General features: G+C 40.2%; 10 protein-coding genes across 13 annotated transcripts; 4 read left to right on the forward strand and 6 right to left on the reverse strand.

Moving 5' to 3' along the window:
• Positions 1 to 415: 415 nt before the first annotated feature.
• LOC103872180 (glucuronoxylan 4-O-methyltransferase 1) lies at positions 416 to 805 on the forward strand. Its single transcript, XM_009150522.1, has one exon. It carries the CDS (start codon positions 416 to 418, stop codon positions 803 to 805), a length of 390 nt encoding a protein of 129 aa, XP_009148770.1.
• Positions 806 to 902: 97 nt separating this feature from the next.
• Positions 903 to 4,848, reverse strand: LOC103871736 (leucine--tRNA ligase, cytoplasmic). Its single transcript, XM_009150014.3, has 3 exons — positions 4,674 to 4,848; positions 1,335 to 4,601; positions 903 to 1,191 (listed from the first exon to the last, which is right to left on the reverse strand). Exons 2-3 carry the CDS (start codon positions 3,449 to 3,451, stop codon positions 1,188 to 1,190), a joined length of 2,121 nt encoding a protein of 706 aa, XP_009148262.2. The 5' UTR covers positions 3,452 to 4,601; positions 4,674 to 4,848; the 3' UTR covers positions 903 to 1,187.
• A 177-nt stretch (positions 4,849 to 5,025) lies between these two features.
• Positions 5,026 to 6,540, reverse strand: LOC103871737 (ras-related protein RABA2a). The gene is made up of 2 exons (XM_009150015.3): positions 6,284 to 6,540; positions 5,026 to 5,665 (listed from the first exon to the last, which is right to left on the reverse strand). Exons 1-2 carry the CDS (start codon positions 6,446 to 6,448, stop codon positions 5,177 to 5,179), a joined length of 654 nt encoding a protein of 217 aa, XP_009148263.1. The 5' UTR covers positions 6,449 to 6,540; the 3' UTR covers positions 5,026 to 5,176.
• Positions 6,541 to 6,608: 68 nt separating this feature from the next.
• On the forward strand, positions 6,609 to 9,399 carry LOC103871738 (probable elongation factor 1-gamma 1). Of its 2 annotated transcripts, XM_009150016.3 has the most exons (8): positions 6,609 to 6,809; positions 6,913 to 6,959; positions 7,408 to 7,554; positions 7,663 to 7,723; positions 7,808 to 7,860; positions 7,967 to 8,068; positions 8,189 to 8,678; positions 8,789 to 9,399. In XM_009150016.3, the coding sequence occupies exons 2-8, from the start codon at positions 6,951 to 6,953 to the stop codon at positions 9,166 to 9,168; spliced, it is 1,242 nt and encodes a 413-aa protein (XP_009148264.1). In that variant the 5' UTR covers positions 6,609 to 6,809; positions 6,913 to 6,950; the 3' UTR covers positions 9,169 to 9,399. The 2 variants fall into 2 exon arrangements, with proteins under 2 accessions (XP_009148264.1, XP_033129899.1); XM_033274008.1 differs by lacking the exon at positions 6,609 to 6,809 and having other exon boundaries at positions 6,913 to 6,989.
• Positions 9,400 to 9,734: 335 nt separating this feature from the next.
• On the forward strand, positions 9,735 to 11,187 carry LOC103871740. The gene is made up of 2 exons (XM_009150018.3): positions 9,735 to 9,982; positions 10,752 to 11,187. The coding sequence occupies exons 1-2, from the start codon at positions 9,907 to 9,909 to the stop codon at positions 10,979 to 10,981; spliced, it is 306 nt and encodes a 101-aa protein (XP_009148266.1). The 5' UTR covers positions 9,735 to 9,906; the 3' UTR covers positions 10,982 to 11,187.
• A 35-nt stretch (positions 11,188 to 11,222) lies between these two features.
• LOC103871739 (KH domain-containing protein At1g09660/At1g09670) lies at positions 11,223 to 13,537 on the reverse strand. Its single transcript, XM_009150017.3, has 8 exons — positions 13,329 to 13,537; positions 13,113 to 13,266; positions 12,882 to 12,967; positions 12,663 to 12,790; positions 12,457 to 12,597; positions 12,258 to 12,374; positions 11,793 to 11,936; positions 11,223 to 11,704 (listed from the first exon to the last, which is right to left on the reverse strand). Exons 2-8 carry the CDS (start codon positions 13,250 to 13,252, stop codon positions 11,549 to 11,551), a joined length of 912 nt encoding a protein of 303 aa, XP_009148265.1. The 5' UTR covers positions 13,253 to 13,266; positions 13,329 to 13,537; the 3' UTR covers positions 11,223 to 11,548.
• Positions 13,538 to 13,660: 123 nt separating this feature from the next.
• LOC103871742 (protein PHLOEM PROTEIN 2-LIKE A6) lies at positions 13,661 to 14,788 on the forward strand. The gene has a single exon (XM_009150021.2). It carries the CDS (start codon positions 14,207 to 14,209, stop codon positions 14,729 to 14,731), a length of 525 nt encoding a protein of 174 aa, XP_009148269.1. The 5' UTR covers positions 13,661 to 14,206; the 3' UTR covers positions 14,732 to 14,788.
• Positions 14,546 to 17,977, reverse strand: LOC103871741 (putative pentatricopeptide repeat-containing protein At1g09680). 2 transcript variants are annotated; one of them, XM_033274010.1, is made up of 3 exons: positions 16,070 to 17,977; positions 15,627 to 15,679; positions 14,546 to 14,795 (listed from the first exon to the last, which is right to left on the reverse strand). In XM_033274010.1, exon 1 carries the CDS (start codon positions 17,925 to 17,927, stop codon positions 16,125 to 16,127), a length of 1,803 nt encoding a protein of 600 aa, XP_033129901.1. In that variant the 5' UTR covers positions 17,928 to 17,977; the 3' UTR covers positions 14,546 to 14,795; positions 15,627 to 15,679; positions 16,070 to 16,124. The 2 variants fall into 2 exon arrangements, with proteins under 2 accessions (XP_033129901.1, XP_033129900.1); XM_033274009.1 differs by having other exon boundaries at positions 14,606 to 14,795; positions 16,051 to 17,977.
• A 219-nt stretch (positions 17,978 to 18,196) lies between these two features.
• Positions 18,197 to 19,292, reverse strand: LOC103871743 (60S ribosomal protein L21-1). The gene is made up of 2 exons (XM_009150022.3): positions 19,005 to 19,292; positions 18,197 to 18,606 (listed from the first exon to the last, which is right to left on the reverse strand). The coding sequence occupies exons 1-2, from the start codon at positions 19,239 to 19,241 to the stop codon at positions 18,349 to 18,351; spliced, it is 495 nt and encodes a 164-aa protein (XP_009148270.1). The 5' UTR covers positions 19,242 to 19,292; the 3' UTR covers positions 18,197 to 18,348.
• A 260-nt stretch (positions 19,293 to 19,552) lies between these two features.
• Positions 19,553 to 21,714, reverse strand: LOC103871744 (double-stranded RNA-binding protein 1). Of its 2 annotated transcripts, none has more exons than XM_033274011.1 (3): positions 21,154 to 21,714; positions 20,454 to 20,716; positions 19,553 to 20,256 (listed from the first exon to the last, which is right to left on the reverse strand). In XM_033274011.1, the coding sequence occupies exons 1-3, from the start codon at positions 21,170 to 21,172 to the stop codon at positions 19,720 to 19,722; spliced, it is 819 nt and encodes a 272-aa protein (XP_033129902.1). In that variant the 5' UTR covers positions 21,173 to 21,714; the 3' UTR covers positions 19,553 to 19,719. The 2 variants fall into 2 exon arrangements, with proteins under 2 accessions (XP_033129902.1, XP_009148271.1); XM_009150023.3 differs by having other exon boundaries at positions 21,204 to 21,702.
• Positions 21,715 to 21,773: the final 59 nt, after the last annotated feature.

A 21,773-nucleotide genomic window follows, 5' to 3' on the forward strand; every position in this document is an offset into this window, starting at 1 on the left:
TATTAATTTTTTTATATATCTAATTTAATGATAGCAAAAAAACTAGAGAAATTTCCTAAAATAGACCAAAAAAAGTTTTTGTCACAAATACATACTTCAAAAATAAAAATTACCAACATAGACTTAAATGTTTTATCAAAAGAAGTAAATATACACTTATATTCCTAGGGTTAATTAATCAAGACATTATGGTTTAGAGTTAAGGAGTGGAGTTTAGAGTTTAGGGTTTAAAGATAAAAAAAAGTTAAAATTTTCAAAATAAAAAATGCTATTTTAGTCATTTTAGTTTTTAAGGTCTATTTTTGTGACAAAACTTTAAAAAAATTTATTTAAGAGAATTGTCCAAAAACTATTTATATTTGTATATCAATTATATTTTATAAATATAAATAGATAAAATTCTTTATTTTTTAATATGGGAGTCCCACAAAATTGGGGCCATTCAAATGTTTCGTATGACTGTCCTCAGGTCCGGCTCTGGCTAGCACTCAAGGATCTGGATGATGAAATCTATGAGACTAGTTGGGACCTAATAATGGTCAACGCACTGACTGGATACTATGATGATTCTCCTGGGAGGATGACGGCCATTTACACGGCGGGAATAATGGCAAGGAACAGAAAACAGGCAGGGGAGACCGATGTGTTTGTGCACGATGTAAATAGTGAAGTAGAAGACAAGTTCTCCAAGTCTTTCTCGTCTGAAGGGTACATGAAGAAACAAGAAGGGAGACTTGGGCATTTTATTATCCCTAGCCATAGAGATGGATCGGAATCAGAATCAGACAGACCCTTTTGTCCATAGTTGAAAATGCTACGTAACTCTGTTTCCCCATATCTGAACTCTTTATCTTCCTACTTGTTTACAACCAGTATTGAAGGGCCTAGATGATAAACCTAAAGCAAGAAACTAGTCTCTCTTATTACATTTGTGTCGGCTCTGCAAACCACCAGCAGTACAAAGAGATTTAGAACGTTGATATGAAAAAACAGTAGGATGAATACGTGCAATGAAACAAGGAAGTGTTATTTATAAGAAAGAACAGAGTCTTAGTCTTACTACACAAAACCAGAAACACGGCAGAGTAGCCAAAACAGCTAAATGTATAGACTCGTAAACAAGTACGAAAACCCCTTCAAACTCTCAAGCCTTCTAGTTGAAAGCTTTTCCACGCTTTTCTTTTGAATTACCTGTGATGCAGGAGGAAATTCTTAGGCAGGAAGGTAGACAATTGCGCTAGAACAGTAACTACTGGACGAGACAGATAGAATCATGCATGTTCTAATAGGAAACATATATGATGAAGATTTGTCACATTTAACTAGCTTTTTACCTGCTAACAAAGATGGCGGTTGGACTGCCTGGAGATGGAGGATTCTGCGTCAGGAGTGAAGCATATGGACCAGCTTTAGCAACATCATCAGGGTCACTTGCTGAATAGATTTCAACCTCTTCAAGACCAACTTGCCGCTTGATCAAGTCCATGTTACTCTTAAGGACTTCCATCTCTCCAAAAGGTAGCTTCAAATTCAGAGCCTGACTGCCAATAGCTATTGCTTCGTCCTTCTTGAATTTAAGGAAAGGCATGCAAAGCTTCTGAATCTGCTTGAAGTTTTCTGCTTCTCCATCCTTCTGCAATATCTCCCTTAGTTCTGCAAGTATCTCTGCGTCAGGGGCAAAACAACAGGTTTGTCGGTCGAATTTGCTCTGCAGAATCTGGAGGCAGTGAGCTCTCCACCCATCGAATTGCTCATTCACATATACAAGACCTTTCAGATTCGAGTCTGCCACTGCTGTTACTTGAGCACCTTTCTTAGCCGCCTTCTTGGAACCTAAGAGCTGTTTTTGTAGAAGCTTTCTCATTAAAACGATAGAATCTTGCAAATATTTGTTAGCACCCTTGAGAACCAGATCTGGCTCATCTGATGCTGGCCAGCCTGCTGTTACCACACAGCCTTCCTTCTTCAAAAGTTTTCTCCAGACATATTCTGCAAACTGAGGACAGATTGGTTCAATGAGGCGTGTTTGCACATCCATAAAGGTCATTATCAAGTCATGGTTCATGCCGCCAGTGCCACAAGAGAGCCTATACTCATCTCGAGCAGCTTGCAAGTCGTAAAACCCATTCTTAAGTGCCTCCCTGAACAAACAATCTTTGTAGGCTTTTTCCGTCAGTCTGATAGCAATATTCATGTCATTTTCAAACACTTTATCAGCATATGTAGACGGCGGGCCCGTTCTCAAGGAAGATTCAGCAGCCAGAACCTCTTCCATCCACGTGAGCTCTTTTGTCAGGCGCAAAATTGCAGCATTTGCAGTTTCAAATACAAAATTTGCATCGTCAACGCCATCACCAGCATCAGCCAAAGAAAACCTTGTAGCAGTGGCAGAGAATTCTTCAATAGCCTGCTTCAGTGTTCTGAAATTCCCAGTTGATTTTGACATTTTCTCAGAATTCAGCATAATGTGACCATTACATCTGATACCACGAGGCCAATTACGACTCGCCATTAGTGCAGTGTGGTTGTAGATGAAAAATGTCAAATGATTCTGGATTAGATCCTTTCCTGAAACTCGAAGATCTAGCGGGTACCAGTAGTCAAATTCCTGCTTCATCTTACTTAAAACATCAGCCGGAATGTCAGATGATTTTGGGTACTGACCATCGCAGAAGAGATACTCCCAAACGTCATCATTCATCTGTTGAGGGCTAATCAAAGACTTGCTGCCTTTATACATGTCTCCATCGTGAAAGATATGGGCAACTGTATAATAGGCCATATAAAGAGTGGAATCAGATAAGGATTCAACAAGAAACTGTTCATCCCAGGGAATACGCGTTCCAAGACCAAAAGACCGTGAGCAAGCCCACTGATTCAGCCAGCTCAAAGTGTGCTCAAAGCCATGCCTTGTTTCTTCAGAGTAAAGATTCATCTTTGATAAGCATTCCTCAGCCATTTGACGCCATTCTGATTCGCCGTACGTTAAGTACCACTGATCCGTAAGAGCCACAACACATTCATCACCCGATCTTGACATAACCGGCTTCTCGGGTTCACTATATAGAATTGCCTCGCCAGACTCTATCAGCTTTGTCTTGATAATGGGCTTGATCTCTTGGACTTTTCTACCAACAAACTCTCCAATAAGCATGGTTCCTTCGGTGAAACCTTTTAGATACGTCAACCTCTTAGCCTCTGCAAGCTTGTCCTTATCGTTCTGACTTTTAATTTTCAAATCCAAGCAGACCTTCTCCGCAGCCTTATCCCCAAACTCCGGAATGTTAATAATCGGTACAATCTCAGATGGCACCCACTCATCTTTCACACCATACTTTGCTCGAAGAGCAGGCTTTGCAGTCAAGTCATGCAGAGCCATGTAATCATCAGGAGCATCACTAGGCACGCTAGTAACAATGCCAGTACCTTTGTTTGTCAGAATGGTTAACATGGGCAGCGCATAGATGATCTCGTTCACAGCCAAAGGAGACCTCAAAGCGAGTCAAATCAGATCATACCCGGTCAACTCAACCAAGCATGAAGGCTTCTGAGGGATCTTTGAAAAGTTCTGATAAGCAAGGTTGAGTGTAGCTCTCTCCGTTAGGATAAAAACATCAGTTTCACTAATTTCATAAGCTCCATATTTCCCATCAGGCAACACCCACGCGTTTGTCTGTCCATACATCGTCTCAGGCCTCAAAGTAGCCGCAGCCAAAAACACTTTCTTTCCTTCCAAAGGACCCAGCTTCAAAGGAAACGGCTGCACCACTTCCATCTTAATAAGTGTATACTCCTGAGGCTGAACACCTTCACCGGTAGCACGGTCATGATCAGCACAAGGCTGACCATCCAAAGGCGAGTAAATCTTGTACCTACGGTCTTTCACAATCTTCCCCATAGACTTCAACTTCCTCATCTGCCACCTCACAAAGGCATCGAAGAACGGATTAACATCAGTCGTCACGAACGATCTCCTCCAGTCGCATCCCAACCCATACGCTCTGAGATCTTCAACAGCCAATGGAGGGAAATAGTACAACCACTCATACGGATCTTGAAACTTCGCTATCTCACTATCAGTAAGACCAAAACTACGCATAATCTCCCACTGATACACCTGTCCACCAGCTTTCGCAGCGACCTTCGACTTCTTCCCCTTGAACTGCCACGGTAAAGCCGGCGTATCACTCTCCTCCTCCTCAACTTCCCGAGCTTGTTTATTGCTGTCCTCAGCAATGAACACAGGAGGATTCCCAAACTGCTGAATCTCGCGAGATAGCTTATCAGCAGAAGCCTTAATCGGCATACCAGTGCAATGGAAACCAAACGGAAGGAGCACGTTAGCACCTCTCAGTCTATGGTACGCAGAAGCAAAGTCAACCTTGGAGAGTGAGAAGGCATGACCGATATGTAGATAACCGTTCATGTAAGGGAAAGGGAACGTTGCGAAGAACTTCTCTCCCGTCTTCGGAGGATCCTTACGAGACTCAGCTAAGAACACGCCTTCATCTTCCCACCATTTGCGTACAGCTACCTCGATTTCGAGAAGACGATCTCTCCTCACGAAGCTTTTCGATTCAGATGCCATCGCGTGACAGTGTCTGCTCAAACGTAATCATACAAAGATCACGTTTACAGAAATGAGAATGAGCTTGAGGAAACGCAAGGAGTACCTTAACGATGAGATTCCAGGAATAGCGAATCGAGCACGCCGCGTTAGCAATGCGAGATTTGATAGAGATGGAGCCACAGCTGGGGAAAGATGATGAAGATGAGTGATATCGTCTAAGGGTTTTTCAGCAAAGTAAGGGTTGAAGAACGAAACTCAATCACAACCTTCGATCCTTTTGACTTAACGGCCGTTAACGTCCAGTTGTCTAACGGAGTCTCGTCCTACTAAACCGGTCTCGGTCCATAACCAGTTTCGAATCAAAAAACCCAATTATTTTTCTTTGGGCCAACTCATAATAAATGGCCCAGTTCTTTATATAATGCGAAGACATATAATCGCTTGGATAACAAAAATGGATAAGACAACAATTTACTTGCATTTGAAATTCACAATTCATATGGAATGATCCTCGAGTTATACATTACTTGCAATTGTTTAGCTAGTGCAACACAATGCAAGCCGTAAAAGGAAATACATAGTGGCTTCGAAGTGTGAAAGCCCCTTTCAGGAAGAAGAGCAACAAGGCTTCTTAGTGTTTGATTCAGAAGAGGCAGCGACATCGATAGTGTGACCTTCCTTGACGTTAGCATTCGCATTTGCCTGGTCTGAAGATATCGATTTCTTGCTGATGATCCTGTAAATCTCGGAGAGAATCGTCTGAAAGGCCTTCTCCACGTTCAACGCCTCGAGAGCCGACGTCTCGATGAAAGACAACCCTTCTTTCTCCGCGTAGCTCTGAGCATCCTCTGTGGCAACAGCTCTGAGATGCTTCAGATCTGTCTTGTTTCCGATCAACATGATGACGATGTTGGAATCCGCATGGTCTCTGAGCTCTTTCAACCACCGGCTAACGTTCTCAAACGTTGTTGGTTTGGTTACGTCGTAGACCAAGAGCGCACCAAGCGCACCTCTGTAGTAGGCGCTGGTGATGGCTCTGTATCGTTCTTGCCCAGCCGTGTCCCATATCTGAGCTTTCACCGTCCTTCCTTCCACCTTAAAACAAAGAAGCATGGTGTAGTCAAAAGGGTTAAATCATAAAAAATAGTAAGCAGCAAAATGCATATCAAAAAGCTTATTACATACGATGGATTATATGAGTAGAGTGTGCAACATATCTATTTGATATGATTAGCAGCAAACTCAAGAATGCAAAACAACAACACTGACTTCATACTTAAAGCAAACAACTTAACATTTCCACTGTTAACCTAAATGTAAATTTATGTCCAAAATATTAATTCATAAAAACAGTAAGCAACACAATTCATATTAAAAAGCTTATTATATACGATTGATTATATGAGTAGAGTGTATAAATAACAACACTGACTCATACTTAAAGCAACAAACTTTACATTTCTATTAGTTAACCTTAAGTGTAAGCTATGTTCAAAATCAAGAAAGGCTCTTAGATCTTGAGTTGCACAAGGTTCTTAGATCCGAGTCTACATGTACATACACAAAGGCGGAGATTTATATATACACATATGGATCGAGCCAAGAAAACACCCACACAAGTTCATAGTGGATTTCAGATGCTTTAAAACCAGAAAATTGAAACTAAGACTAGATCAAGAAACAGTTCAGAGAGAGAGAGAGATGAGTAGATACTTGGAGAGTACGAGTGGCGAATTCAACACCGATGGTGGATTTGGATTCCAAGCAGAACTCGTTGCGAGTGAATCTAGAGAGGAGATTCGACTTGCCGACGCCGGAGTCTCCGATGAGAACCACTTTGAACAAGTAGTCGTATTCTTCTTCCGGTCTTCTCGCCATTGTTCTTGAGAAGAGCGAGTGATTGGGATTTTCAAAACTGTGAGAAAGGAGAAAGAAAAGAAGAAGACGAAGAATATAAGAAAAATTAATTATTATTTTCTTCCGAGAAAAATGAAATTCTGTGTGGTCTAAAATACCCTTGGACTGCCGACTAAAATGAACGAGGCCTTGGATTTATCAAGTTGGGCTTTTAACAACAAAGTTTAAATCAAACCGGATCAAACCGGGGAAAATTGAATACTCTTCGTAAACCAAACCATTTAAAACCCTAATTCGTCTATCCCTCGGAACACTCTTTTTATAGCTTTCGCTCCGCCTCATCTACTTTCTCTCTCTCGCTCGCTTTGCTCTCTCACTCCTGGTAAGATCCCATCGATCCAACAATCATTTCTCTTCCAGTTAGCTTATCTTCTTCTCTATCATAATAACCGAGCTCACATTTTGATGTTTTCCCTCTGTATCAGATTCAATACCATAAGCCGACGTCGTATCCGTCTTAGCAATGGCTTTGGTGAGCTCTCTACAATGATTTTGTTTACGCGTTAGTCTTCGTTTCCCAGCTTACCTTGAAAGATCGCATCCTGTATTGATATGTTGATAACTGAGCATATGATAGTGAAGAACCAATCGTAAACTGTAGTAGTATTATTCGATTCGGATTATCTTTGAATGGATTTAGGCTTTTGAATGATTATGATCGCATCCTGTTTTGATCGTGAAGAAGCAATCGTAAACAGTAGTAACCGTTCGATCTTTTGATTATCCGATTCGGATTATCCATTGTTTTTGTTATTGATGGAGTTAGGCGAATGATTGTTTTGTGTAACAATTTGAATGAAATTATATATAAGCTGATTATAACTAGAGTTGAGTTTTGGCTGAGAAAATAATCTGTTGTGGTGGATGTATCTCAGCAAAGATGAGTTTGGCTGATCAGTTTTGTTCCCTGATGACTGTAGGTGTTGCACACATACAAGGGAAACAAAGGTGCTGAGAAGGCACTCATTGCCGCAGAGTACACTGGTGTGAAGATCGATGTCCCCGATTTTGAGATGGGTGTCGCTAACAAAACCCCAGAGTTCCTCAAGATGAACCCTATTGGAAAGGTATGTTAACATCGCTGATAGGTGGTAGCTTTATTGCTTGTATGACTCATTGACTTGTTTGTTATTGAGTCTATTTTCCTCTAAACTTGAGCTATCTATCTTTGCTAGGTTCCGGTGCTTGAGACTCCGGAGGGTCCCATCTTTGAGAGCAACGCCATTGCCCGTTATGGTAAATAGAAATTCCATTTGTTTGTGTGGTTTAATTGCTCGCTAGCAATTTTTATATAATTGATGTTTTGATATTCTATTGTAGTGAGCCGATTGAACGGTGAGAACTCCTTGAACGGATCTTCTCTGATCGAATATGTAAGTTCCTGCTTCCCTCCTGGGGCTGCTCTTCTCTTATATGTTTGCGCACGTTCTTCTGTTTGTTCGTGTTCAAGCTGTTTATCTGCATGATTCTACGCTGCAGGCTCAAATTGAGCAATGGATCGATTTCTCCTCATTGGAGATCTTTGGAAGCATCTTCATGTGGTTTGGCGCAAGAATTGGCTATAAGCCATACAGTGTTCCGGTAAGCTTTTCTAACTTTCATTGGGTGGTTTCATACACGCTCTTTGAATATTATCTGGATACACTCTGAATAAGACACCTGCTTTTTTTTTTCTCATCCCTGAATGTTTTGTGAATTAAGGGTGAGGAAGCTGCTATCTCTGCGTTGAAGAGAGCACTTGATGCTCTGAACACCCATCTCGCTTCCAAGACTTTTCTTGTTGGCCATTCTATCACCCTTGCTGATATCATCACTGTCTGCAACTTGAGCCTGGGATATACTACCGTCATGACCAAGAGCTTCACCTCTGCATTCCCTCACGTTGAGAGGTACTTCTGGACCGTGATCAACCAGCCTAACTTCAAGAAGGTGGTGGGTGAGGTCAAACAGACTGAAGCTGTCCCTCCTGTTGCTTCCAAGAAACCTGCTCAGCCTGCAAAGGCCAAGGAGGAGCCGAAGAAAAAGGCTGCCCCTGCAGCAGAGGCACCTAAGCCTGTTGAGGAGGAAGAGGCACCAAAGCCCAAAGCAAAGAACCCTCTTGACTTGCTACCACCAACCCCCATGGTCCTCGATGAGTGGAAGAGGCTTTACTCTAACACCAAATCCAACTTCCGTGAGGTTGCTATTAAAGGTGCGTTGTGTGATATTTTCTCTTTATCTAGTTTTACAGTTTTTTCAAGGGGTTGCAATGAACGTATTGTTTAGCTTATGAAATTAATCACCATGTTTCATATAATGCAGGATTCTGGGACATGTATGACCCAGAGGGATACTCACTGTGGTTCTGCGACTACAAGTACAATGACGAGAACATGGTGTCATTTGTAACCCTCAACAAGGTTGGTGGATTCCTTCAGAGGATGGACTTGGCACGCAAGTACGCTTTTGGAAAGATGCTGATCTGCGGGTCAGAGGGTCCGTTCAAGGTGAAGGGTTTGTGGTTGTTCCGTGGACCAGAGATCCCCAAGTTCGTAATGGATGAGGTGTACGACATGGAGCTGTACGAGTGGACCAAGGTTGACATCTCCGATGAAGCCCAGAAGGAGCGTGTTAGCCAGATGATCGAAGATGCAGAGCCGTTTGAAGGTGAAGCTCTCTTGGACGCCAAGTGCTTCAAGTGAGAAGATTATATTGGTTTTGATTTGATACTCCCGTACGAGTTTTGCTCGATGACTTGTGTTTTGATGATCCTTTGAGTCGCTTAAGTCTGTTTTTCTTATCGAGTTTTAAGGACTAGGCTGCGGTCTAAGTAATACTTTTATCTTTTACTCTTGTGTTAATGTTTCTCTTTGCTGAGACAGAATTCATTTACAATTTTTCGAAGTTCTTACAATGGTTGTAAGTTGTAACCATGACCAAGTTGTCTTATGCTTTTTGTTGAGATTGTGAATGTTGAAGGGTCTTGTAGTCTATAGCGGCGTCTGTAGGCGTGTGTCTTGGCCGTTTAGGCTACTTTTTTGGTCGACGTCGATGTGTTTGATTAGGTCGCTGATTCCGTTCGGCTAATAGTCTAACATTTAGTATACTTGAAGATATTGTAATCGTAAACTGTACATATATGTAAGAAATTACAAAATACACAAAGTTGTAGAATTAAAATCAATAAAGTAAAACAATTTTTAGGAGGGATGAGTAAATACATGTTTAATTATTGTCTTGGGTGGGTCTGAAACTAAATGAGGTTGTAAGTACTACAAGACATTAAACTATCCAAATAAAGATCTGGGGTGTCTTAATTATTCCTTTTTCTCAAACGTCAAAAAAGTTGATCTTACCAAAGCGAAAGAACGATCCCTCCTTGCGTACAAGCGAACTCATATCGACAGGGAGATAGAGAACCCGAGAGACGTGGGTTACATATGTATAGAGAGATGGAAGGGAGCTCATGGCGGCGTCTGGCATTCTTAGCTTCGATTTCTCTGCACTTCGTCTTAGGTTCGTCTTCTCCAGATCTACCTGATTCTATTTTTCCAAGGCCTTAGATTTCCCCAATTTTCCTTGTCAGTATTCTATTGAATCATCGGATTAATGTTCGTTTGAAACTTTTAGGTTTTGAATTCGCGAGATTTATGTCTAATTCAGCTGAACTTGGCTCTTTCCAGATTTCGTATTTTTAATCTCTGTTCACGAGGTTGCATCTTGTTTCTTTAGCGATGAGGATTCAAACATGTAGATAGAAAGATTGTGTGTGTAAATATCTGTTAGTAGATCTTGAGCAACTAAACTCCACGGATATGCTCAAATTTGTTAGTTAAGACAAAAAAAAACATGAGTTCATGTGGTTTTGTGTGGCTATAGTTTTGATGGGTTGATGCTTTGAATAGCTTGTCTTCGAAACCTGCTTTCTTTTCTCGGAGGAGATTGTTTTTTTTTTTTTGTTTCTTGCAACTACCATCATGGTTATGGTTTCATGGTGATGCTGCATTTGAGTAATGCGATAAATTGACTGAAACTTTTTTCATGTTTATAGTTCTTAAGATATTTCTAGAAATGACCATTATGTTCCTTAAAATAAGTAAAGCAAATTCTGTTTAGTGATTTGTTGCAATTGATGTTCTTCTCTGTTGTCTATGTGTTGGAGTTGTTTCTCCTTGCAAACTATTTGAAGATACGATAGCTCTTGAAAGCCCGAATATTGATTTTTCCTTACATGCGTTACTAAGAAGGCATCTATTAAGTCTTTTTGATATGATATTATTTCCAGGTCTATCAGGTGATTCCAAGAATACAAATAAGGCAGAGTCCCACACTTCTTCCAGCAGAACAGGCACAAAAGTAATCCTCGTACTGCTCGGATTCGTGGCTGTAGCTATGTTCTCCTTCTTCCTATACAAGCTATGGCAGAAGAAGAAAAGAGACGAGCAGTATGCTCGATTGTTGAAGCTTTTCGAGGAAGATGATGAACTTGAGGTTGAGCTAGGCCTTCGAGATTAAAAAAAAAATTACAAGCTATCGACAAAATGCTTGAGGTATATTTGTTTGTGTTGGCTTGGTTTTTTCCGTGTAAGATAAATTATAGGTATTAAGATGGATCAGAACATGTCTTTGGTTAAAGTTTTACTTTCAAGTGATCTTATGTTTGTTATCGACATGCTTTTATCTTGGTGAAATATATAATAAATGCACACGAAATTTAATTATATCTCTACTTTGACAAGTAAAAATGATGTTGCAGTGGAATCAATGTTGAGCTTCAAACTTTATGAAACAAAAAGTTACATTATTCAGAACGAGATTACAAATCATAAACACCATTATTAAGATTATTACCCACTGGTTAATCGTAATCTCTGCTAGCCAACAAAAAGTTTCAAAAATAAAGAATAAACTTAATGACCAAAAAAAATTAATTGAAGTCTCATCAAACGTTAGAACATTATCACCTCGCAGATAGATAGTGACAGAGCATTTGCTCTGTCCACACGACCCGACCATGCCATGGTTTCTCTGTCCGAAGCAGAGGGGAAAAAAAAAAAGAAATCATCTCTCGTGTAGAAATCTTTATTGTCCAGTCTTGGCACGCTTGCTGTTGAAAGGGGACATGCTTGGACTCAGACAAGGGCTCAAGCTTGGACTTGGACTCTCTTCCCTGAGCGTACCATTAATAGCCGCTAACTCCTTCAGCTGTTCTCTCTTGTAGTGGTCCATTGACTCGTCCTGTAGAGAGAAAAACATAACCATGTGAACAAAATGGTTTGGAGTACAAAACAAGATAGAGATGCTTAGATTGTCAAAAAGAATGTACCATTGGCTTTAGGAGCGACTCCAGGAAATGCACTGCATGCTCCAATCGAGAGTTTATAATGTCCTCTGGAAGCTCGGCTTCGATCAGTAAATGTAGTGGCTCGCTGAGATGCTCGTAACCCTGCTTACCTTGGAGCTTCTCCTCCTGCAGGGAAAGCATAAATACTAAAATGGATGAGCCTAGCCACCGCATGAGAGATTAGGAACAAGAAGAAAAAGCTGATAATGCAGGAGAAAATGCATCATAATTTCAAAAAGAACTTGCTATAGTAATAGAAGGCTACGTGCAACCTTATACACCACGAGAAGCAAATTATTTTTACAGTAAAGCATATTCTACAAATGACTATAGAGTCGTTTGGCAAGTAAACATATGAGACAAACTGAAGTTTTGCACTATAAGAAGTCATATACACTTGCAGTTGAAACAGTGATGAAATGGGATACTTCAAAGAAGGAACCATACCTTGACAGTATCCTTGACAGATCCTCGTCCTCTAATAAACACCCTACACTGTGTTGCATGCTCAACTCTTTTTAGAGAGTTCCCACGTGGCCCAAGAATCCGCCCAACAAAATTATACTGCCGAGGTTCAATGAATTAAAATCAAAATATAGACACAATCATAATACTATTTTCTGGTTAAAATGTTTAAAGAACTTACGGTTGGAAATTTATCAACAGGCACATCAAGCCTAATCACTCTTTTAACAATGGGTGGAGAATGTAGCCCTGGCATCCCAACCCAGCCTACTGGAGCAGGAGAAGCACGAAATGGGGAAGCTCTCTGTTGATGAAAACTCTCCTAAAGAAAGCAAGCAATCATTATCAACACAACACATTCATATTTCAACATGAGTCTGATACTACCTCAGCTTCCATCATTGACCATCCGTCAAAATCAAGCTTTCCACTTGTAGGAGGCAGACCAGGCGATCTAAATGGACTGCCATGCTCATATCTATCAAATTCGGATAAACTGGAGATCTTTCGAATTTCTGAACAAACACGAACAATGTAAGCAATAAAGCAAATGTTAAAAAAAAGAAAGTTCAACACTTTAAATCTTGAAGTGATAAAAGAGCCAACCTTGGTTAAGTATTCTGCAGCAATGTGGCATAAGTTGTGAGAAAGGACTCAACTTTTGCCTCTCTTGCAGCAACTCAGCCAAGTACCTGAGTAAGATTTCAAAGAAATGTGAATGTAAAGTACCAATGGATGCTTGCAGTTCACATTGGAACCAATCCACAACAGTCAATCTAAATTGATCCAAGTAAAGCCTCACACTTTGGAAGAAGAGAGAAAGAGTGGAAGTAGTACCTCTCACGACCAGTGGGAGGAGGAGGAGGAGGACAAGGGGATCGATTGGGAGAAGCACTGAATCCAGGAAGAGGAAACTGGAAGAAGCTTCCGGGAAGGATCCTCTCTTCCATCGCCGCGAAGCCAGCGCCCGATTCCATTATATCTTCACACTCTGTAGAAGCTCAGACTGAGTTAGACACAAAAAGGTGAGAGATTGTGAGAGCAGAGACTTACCAGGAGATAAGTGAGGAGGAGAAGATGCGGCGGAGGATCTGGCGGCGATCGAAAACTCTATGTCTTATGTCCGTGAGAAGAAGGTGTGGACTGTGAAGAGTGGGCACAGTAAGGAGCTAGAGAGAGTCAAAAGCCCTACGCTCAAAATCAGAGTGTCTCTCTCTTTTCTTTCCTTTTTTGATTTTCTTTCTTTTTCTGTTATCATTTCTCTATTGGACTAGGACTTGTATAGGTCCTTGGGTTGAGTCTTTTGACATGTTTGGGCCTTTTGCATCTACTAATAGGCCTTGATAACTGAACGATCGATTTATCTAACAAGTAGTTCTCAGACCCAACATACTTGTCATGTTTCCTCCGCCAATACCAATTATATGTGATTTACTTCAGCATAGATAAGAACACACACAACAGCAACGATATTCTACGTCTAAACTTTAAATACTAACTACTGAAAACATTTATCAGCAGAACTCCAGATCTCAGTCTTAAAAAATACATACAGTGAGGACAGTTTTAGCTATATTTCTGTAAATTTACATATTAGGACCCTATTCTTTTTGTATCTAACAAATTAAGACCCTAACTTCTTAAAGATTTTTTTCATAAAAAAAAAAAGCTCTGTTCATTTGCAACCTTTGGGCACACCGCAAGAGCGGGCACTGTATATATAATATTATATAAGATAGGACTAGAAAACATCAATTGATATAAACATATATTTGTTGACAAAAGATATATACATATATTTATAACTATGCACTTTTAACCTCATTGCTGCCTATAAATATGCAACTCCACAGAAACCAAATGCTCTTGGCAATATAAACCTGCAGCACCCTATTCTTCATTGCTCACATTCAAACTCCAGCCTAACCAACATGAAAAAGATCAATAGCAAGATCCCAGTAAAGGATACCCTATCTGGCCCTCCACACAACCATAACGATAACCAAGTGTTCATCAACTTCCGGGGAGAGGAGCTACGCTGCAGCTTCGTGAGCCACCTTGTTGACGCATTCAAAAGACATGGAATCAACTTCTTCATAGACAAAGACGAACAAAAAGGAAAAGACCGGAGACATCTCTTTGCAAGGATCAAGCAGTCGAGTATAGCTCTGACTATATTCTCGAAAAGGTACGCAGAGTCACGCTGGTGCCTGAACGAGTTAGCGAAAATAAAGAAAAGAACCGATAAACGCAAACTACAAGTGATACCCATCTTCTTCAAGGTGAAAGCCGCATCTGTGAGATACCAAAAGGCTGAGTTCGGTAGCAACTTCTGGAGATTAGCTAAGAGTTCAAGCGGGGAACAGATCAAGAAATGGAAGGAAGCTTTAGAGTCTGTTTCTGACAAAATGGGCTTGTCCTTAGGCGGCAAAAGGTACCTTACTGATCATCCTTAAAAAATGCTACGACAATTATCAGATTTCTTCGTCGTTTTCCCTCATGCCCCTCTGAACCACTTACCTGCCACGACAAGAAAAGTAAACCTGGTTATTATACAGAACAAACAAACACGTCCATCGTGTGAATGTGCAGCAGTCCAATGTCTGAAGGGTCGTCATAGTTCATATTAATGTACAGTTGATGCATATGCCTCATTTTTACTTAAAAACGCTTTAAAAAAAACCATATTAGAATAACATCTTCACTGATTCAATAACTTTCACCTTTGTGATATTTTTTCCTTCAGTGAAACTTTGTATAGACTAAACTACTCTACTTACTTTGCAGCTCCGAGGCGGATTTTATAAAGGAAATTGTTAAAGAGGTCAAAAGAGTTGTCGAGGTTAAGAAAATGAAAGACCATTCCTTCAGTCTTCCCCAAAATAACAGATGATATTTACCCAGCAGGATCAAAATCGAACCAAAATAATGTATAATAAAAAAGTTTGTTTCTTTTTGGTTTATTTCCATATATGGTGTGTCATAATACTAGGGCTTTTGTGTTTATATTGGTGTACTACTTTTCAGTCAGTGATCATTGTTTTGTTACTGTAATAAAAAAATTTATATCCAGCGATATAACTCGAGCTTAATTTGAATGTGAATGTTTCCAACTCCTACCCAAAAGACAACGAAACGATAATTATAGTCTAATCGAAAGAGAAGGTCAGCTCAGGCCATGTAGTTGTTCACCCATCAACAAACAACAAATAGCAATCTTTTAACAATACTAGTCTCGTCTTGTGACTTGCATATGATAGTCATGAAGGGCTCAAACTAAAGATTCCTAAATTTCAAACTAAAGATAAAATATATGTGAAATAGACATCAGAGAGCAGGTTCAAATCGTACCCTTATCACAAGGCAGCAAAAGATGAGAGGACTTCCGTTTTTCCACACTAATCCTGCGAAGAAAGAGGACGACCAAAGTAAATGGCAGAGATTGTGGATACAAAAGTACACCATATAAATTAAGAAGAATCTATATATCAAACTGGGAGCGGAGTTTATGACTTTATGGTGTGGCCATAATGGCCTTTTAAAAGTCGTATGTTTCAAAAGATAAACTGGACGCATTAGTTTTTCATGCAGCTCACTACAAATGCATCCCAAATATGTAGAATAAAAAGGATTCAAACATACAAATAAAACACTTAAGACTTCCAACAAAGGGAACAATACCCAGTTCAGAAGATTTAAATAGAGAAATCGCCAGAAAACGTTGAGAAATTGAAATCAAGGAGACAATACAGTCAAAGTTATCTCTGGGTATTACCTATGATGAAGAAAACTACCTCTGGTGATTAATAGAAAAGTTTAGCTCGTATATCCAGGAACAATCTTTGGGTATTATCTGTTTCGGTGTTCTTTTGAAGCTCTATAGAGCTCACTGACTAGTGACTTGTATGAGGCCAAATCAGCTACAGTCCCTATCTCAGGTTTCGGTATATAATGCTTCGATGAATTTGCATGTCTATGGTGACCTTCTAATAGAATGTTGAATGTGATGTCGTCCGGAACAACCCCTATATTAAGCATGGCATCTAGCAACATGTCAGCATTCTTCATCTGTCCCAATTTGCACAGTCCATTAAGCAGAACATTATACGTCACAACACTAGGAACATGCCCATCTCTCTGCATTTCTTTAAGCAATCTGAAACTGGTTTGAACATCACCTTTCTTACAGAATGCATCCATCATCATTGTATAGATGACATCATCAGGCTTCATACCAGCTCGCAGCATCTCCCTCAAAGCTCTTTCAGCATCAACGACTCTTCCTTCTTTACACATTCCACAAATTAGCGCTGAAAACCCCACCCTATCGAGTTCTATCCCATTCTGATCCATTTTCTTCCTTATCTCCAGCGCTGCATCTACATCTCCTCCTCTACAAAACCCATCTATAAGAGTTGTGTACGTAACTTTGTCAGGCCTGAGACCTCTGTGAATCATTCCATCAACAACGTTCCTCGCAGCCACCAAATCACCGTTCTTGCAAAAACCATTCACCAAAGTATTATACAGAACAATATCAGGCTGAAGACCTCTACTTAACATCTTCTGATAACTTTCTTTCATCAAGTCAATCCGTCCGTTCCTACTATGACCATGAATCAAAGTCGTGAAAACAACATCATTCGGAATCAACCCTCTCTCACACATCTCATCAAACAACCCATGCGCTCCGTCCATTTTGTTCTCCTTACACAACGCATTAATCAAGGCACTATATGTGAAAACATCAGCACGTGTTCTACCTCTCTCCATACGCTCTTTCAGCCTAAACCCTTTATCCAAGTTTCCGGCTTTACAGTACCCATTAATCAAAGTGTTGAAACTAACCACTGTAGGACGCAAACTCCTCTTAGTAATTTCGTCGAACACCTTCTGCGCATCACACATTTTGCCTTCTTTACAAAACTTGTTCATCAAGATATTGAAAACGTAAACATTCGAAGGATAACCAGCATCCAAAATCTCCATATAGAATCCCCAAACAGTCTCGGTAGGGTTCACCTTCATCATCCGATGGAGCAAGCTGCCGCAGCCACGAATCGGAACTGTAAACTTATGCTTCCGAGATAGCCTGAAGCACTGAATCGCATCGGGTACGAACCCTGCATTAGTGTAGGCCATCATCAACGCATCGACAAGAAAATCGCTTCCTCTCGTTTCCAACGCAGAAACGAAAACAGAAGAAGCTGAGTTTTTCCCTTTCCGAGAGACGACGAGCGCGATGAGCGACTGCGCTTCGTCGAACATCTTGTGGACGGCGAGGAAACGAGCCATGGCGAAGTAGGAGTCGACGGTGAAGCGAAACCCAGGCTGGGATGAGATGAATTTGAAGAAAGCGAAGATGGAATGGTGCGGGAGGGAGAGAGGGTTGCGGTTGATGAGATCGAGGACGTGACGAGCGGTGAGAGAGGGCAGGAGGTTCCTGAGAGAGGGGGATGACGTAAACGAAGAGTTTGAATCTCTGATGGCAATTGAGAGTTTGACGAGAACTGGATCATCGTCGTCGTCTGCTTGTGGAGGAGGAGAGATAGATTCTGGAGAGTACCATGTCGATAAGAGAGACGATGTTCGAGAAAAGGCTTGTGGGTGAGATCGAGAGACTGTGTTTCTTAGAATTTTGATTCTGAACATCTCTTTCTCCGGCGCTGAGACTATTTTGGAGACGGAGAGATTTTAAATGAAAACAAACGGCGACGTAACCCGGTTTTTATATAACCGGGTTTTGGATAAACCGGTCCAAAGCTGATAATGTACAATTTCGCGGTTGAATGTGTTAATTTACATTTAACAATGTGAAATATTAGTGGAACACTGATCTGTAGTATTAATCCCAGCTGATGTGGGTCGGGGCTGCGTCACATTGCATCTAATTACAAGTCAATGACTAAATCTTAAGATAATTGGTTGGAAAAAGGAACATTTTTAAATTGGCAGTCACAATTGTATCAATAACAAAACTCATGCGGTTTAAAATCTTCGTCTTCAGTATTAAGGTCGCTACAAAACATATGAAGGAAAGCTCCAAAACACTGGGAGGGAAGAAAGTAGATAACTAGTAGCCTCCCTTGAGATCGTTGACGACGTCGTAAGGGATAGGAGTGACAGTCTCCAAGGTCATACCCTCAACCATGAATCCTGGCTTGGGACCTTTAGGCTGTCTCTTGGTGCTTATCGTCTCGCCTTTAGCTTTGGCTGCGGCCTTGAGCTCATCGTTCTTTTTAATCCTCAGCTTGAACTCCTCTGCACACCTGGACTGCTGCACGTGCTCCACACGCACATGAAGCCTCTTCCTTATGATCCTGTTGCCAATCTGAAACACACCCACCAAACATATATGTCAATTATGTTACCCACTAAGATAAAATCTATATAAAGAGCCGAGTATACTAATGTTTAAAGCCAAACAGTATATGAATGATAGTGATTAATTTGAAGTCAGCACAGACAAGTAGTTCAAAGGATCAGGAATCGAAGTGTTCAGTCACTTATGGGACTTGATTTGAAACTGTGAATGTTACTAGAGAATACTTAAAGCAATCGAACTAGTTCCAGCACAAAGATCATAAAGCTTAATATAAAAAAAAATAAAACCCTTGAGACAAAACACAAAAACTGAACCAAGTAGTTGCATATTTCATCATAAAAGTCAACAGATTTGACTAATTTAGACAGTACAATAAGCTCAAGGCAATGAGAGTTGTTTCAGACCTGTTTGTTGACTTCAACACCAACGGCGCGCTTGGTGACGTTCCAGACACGACCGGTACGACCATGGTAGAACTTGTGAGGCATACCCTTGTGGATCGCACCGTTCACTTTAACATCGACGTAATCGCCGACCTTGAAGGTCCTGAGGTAGGTCGAGAGTGGGATTGTACCCTTCTTCCTGAACCCTCTAGCAAACAGATCCCTCGTCCTCGCGCGAACTCCATGACCCGCCGGCATTTTTCCTCTTTGGTGGATGCGACAAGTGAAAAACCTAAAATCTCAAAATGAGAGAAAGGCAATGATTATTATCTCTTCTGAAATTAGGGTTTCTTCTCTAATGGGCCTGTTGTTGGGTCAGATATTTGGGCTTATTTGATTCAAAAGACGATTTTTATTAATTAAAATAAAGCCCCTGTATTTTTAACTTGTATATGGTTTAGCTCCAAACTTGCACAAAATTCAAATTACACCCAACTATGAGTTCTGATTTGTGAAGAATCATCTCTCTCTCAAGATGGTGGCTTTATAGAGTGAAAGCAGTGTGGTTCTAGTGATCAAGGCCAAAGCAGCTTCATGTATCTTAATACTAAAAACAAAGAAACAATGATCTTGTATAACTAAACAAGACCAAAATGGCGTTCAAACATGTCAACACCAATTAAAATTACAAAATGGCTATATAAACTACACTCACAAAGACCTCGTCTTGAGACAGCTATGCTTGGCTTGCTTCTGTCTCCACACTCGCAAATGCTGCCTCCTTAAACCCGTTCACGCACGAAGAAGGTTCCAGATTTAACTGTTGGTTTTGACAATGCTCTGTAGGTTGAGGAGGGATGGTACTGTCTTCAAGATCCTTAGCGACTTTGAGCTTTCCTTTCCGAGCCTTCTTCTTGAACTGAGCCCTCCTGGCTTTTGGAGTCTTGATGATGGTTTCTTTCACCGGACTTGCTACCTCTACTGTCTTCTTCTCGCAAGGAATGACAGTAAGCTGAGTGCTGTAGTTGTTGGCAAGGTCCATTTTGGATTCTGACTGGATGGCTATAAGAGCCGTTCTCCCAGCGCTTATCTCAGCCTCTTTTTTAGTCTTTGTTGCAGCTCCTGTGTACTTAATGCCTCCGATCTCCACAGTACATGTGAACTGTGGAGCTCTCCCGAGAGTCTCGCTCCTTTGGCACTGATAGAGTGGAATCGCGTAGTTCATCTTTTGAGCGTACTCTTGAAGAAGATTCTTGCATAGCCCCATCTCGTGCTGGCATTAAGAAGCCATTCAAAAGTTAGCCAAATGCACACAACATACATAAAATAATTGCTTAACGAGTGGAACTCTCGAGTCACACCTAAAACATTCTCAGGCAAACTAACTATAAAGCTTACAGTTCACAGGCTATAGTCCTTCACTAGACTTAAACAATTAGAATCACGAGATAAGAAAGATGAGGTGCTTACAACAGGCAGTGAAACAGATTGGGTTAGGTCACTGGATTTTGCTAATTCCTGGAGAGCAACCTCGGCAGCTGATTGCTCAGCAGCTTTACGATTGAAGAATCCAGGCAAGGAATCGTATCTGACATCATTGACAATCACTGTAGACTGAAAGAGAGGTTTGTGGGAAGGGCCTTCTTTGATAGTCTCGTAGAGAGGCGTTGGTAGCTTGTATCTCTGAGCATATTCCTGCAACCGGCTCTTGAACACATAGCAATTGGAAACACCTGAGAAGCAAAAAAAAAAAAAACTTCAAAATGAGGAGAAAGTTCATAGAGAGCCTAGAAACAGGAAACAGCAATGAAAAGCCTAGGATGCTATCCATTACAAGCATAAGTTAAAAAGCCACAAGAGGGAAGGAGTCTCAAAATTGCAAATGTAAAGGTGAGGACTTTCTCCAAGAAGCTATACTATAATTATTCAAAAGAGCAATGAAGGAAGCATAAAGCTGAAGAATTTAAGACTAGCATAGCTTCTATTCTATGTCATAATCTCAAAAGGGTAAACTTTCACAATGCATACTCATATATCAATCAGTGCCTGAAGAATAACTAAGATATTAAGCTATCTTTTTTATAACTGAAAGCAAAAACTGCAAATCTAATTTCCCAGGGGAGAAAGGAATCGAGCAAGAGAAGAAAAAAAAGCATGAAACTTTTTAAACCTGGAAAGTAAAAAGACATGAAGAAGAAGGGAGGGGGGGAGTAATTTCACCAGAGGAAACTTCATTCGCCGTCATTATTCTAGAGCAGAATGTTAGCTGAAGAGATGCTAGTCGGAAACAGAGGCACACCGCGTGATGCTCCTAAAAAAGCCGAGAGAGAGAGAGATGTTTTGAACCCTCCTCCCTTTAATTCTTCTTACAAGCTCAATTAAATAGTTTAAACTAAATAAAATTAAGAAAAAAAAACATGAGTAAGTAGTTTAATAAATTAAAAAAATATTATATTTACTAAATTATTATACTCTAATATTAATCAAACAAATTACGTAAAATAGTTGTGTAAAATTATATATCATCTTTAATTTTGTGGTAGTTTTGTATTATTATATTATCATCAATTTTAATATTTGTTACACAAATAATTTACTAAATTATTATACTCTAATATTAACCAAACAAATTACGTAAAATAGTTGTGTAAAATTATATCATCTTTAATTTTGCTGTAATTTTGCATTATTATATTATCATCAATTATAATATTTGTTACACATACGTAAAGTTTTTAAGTTTCCATAAAAAATAGGACAATTGTCAATAATAACACCTTTACCTTTTGA

This window comes from Brassica rapa, chromosome A06 (genome assembly GCF_000309985.2).
Source record: "Brassica rapa cultivar Chiifu-401-42 chromosome A06, CAAS_Brap_v3.01, whole genome shotgun sequence".
NCBI classification, from domain to species: domain Eukaryota; kingdom Viridiplantae; phylum Streptophyta; class Magnoliopsida; order Brassicales; family Brassicaceae; genus Brassica; species Brassica rapa.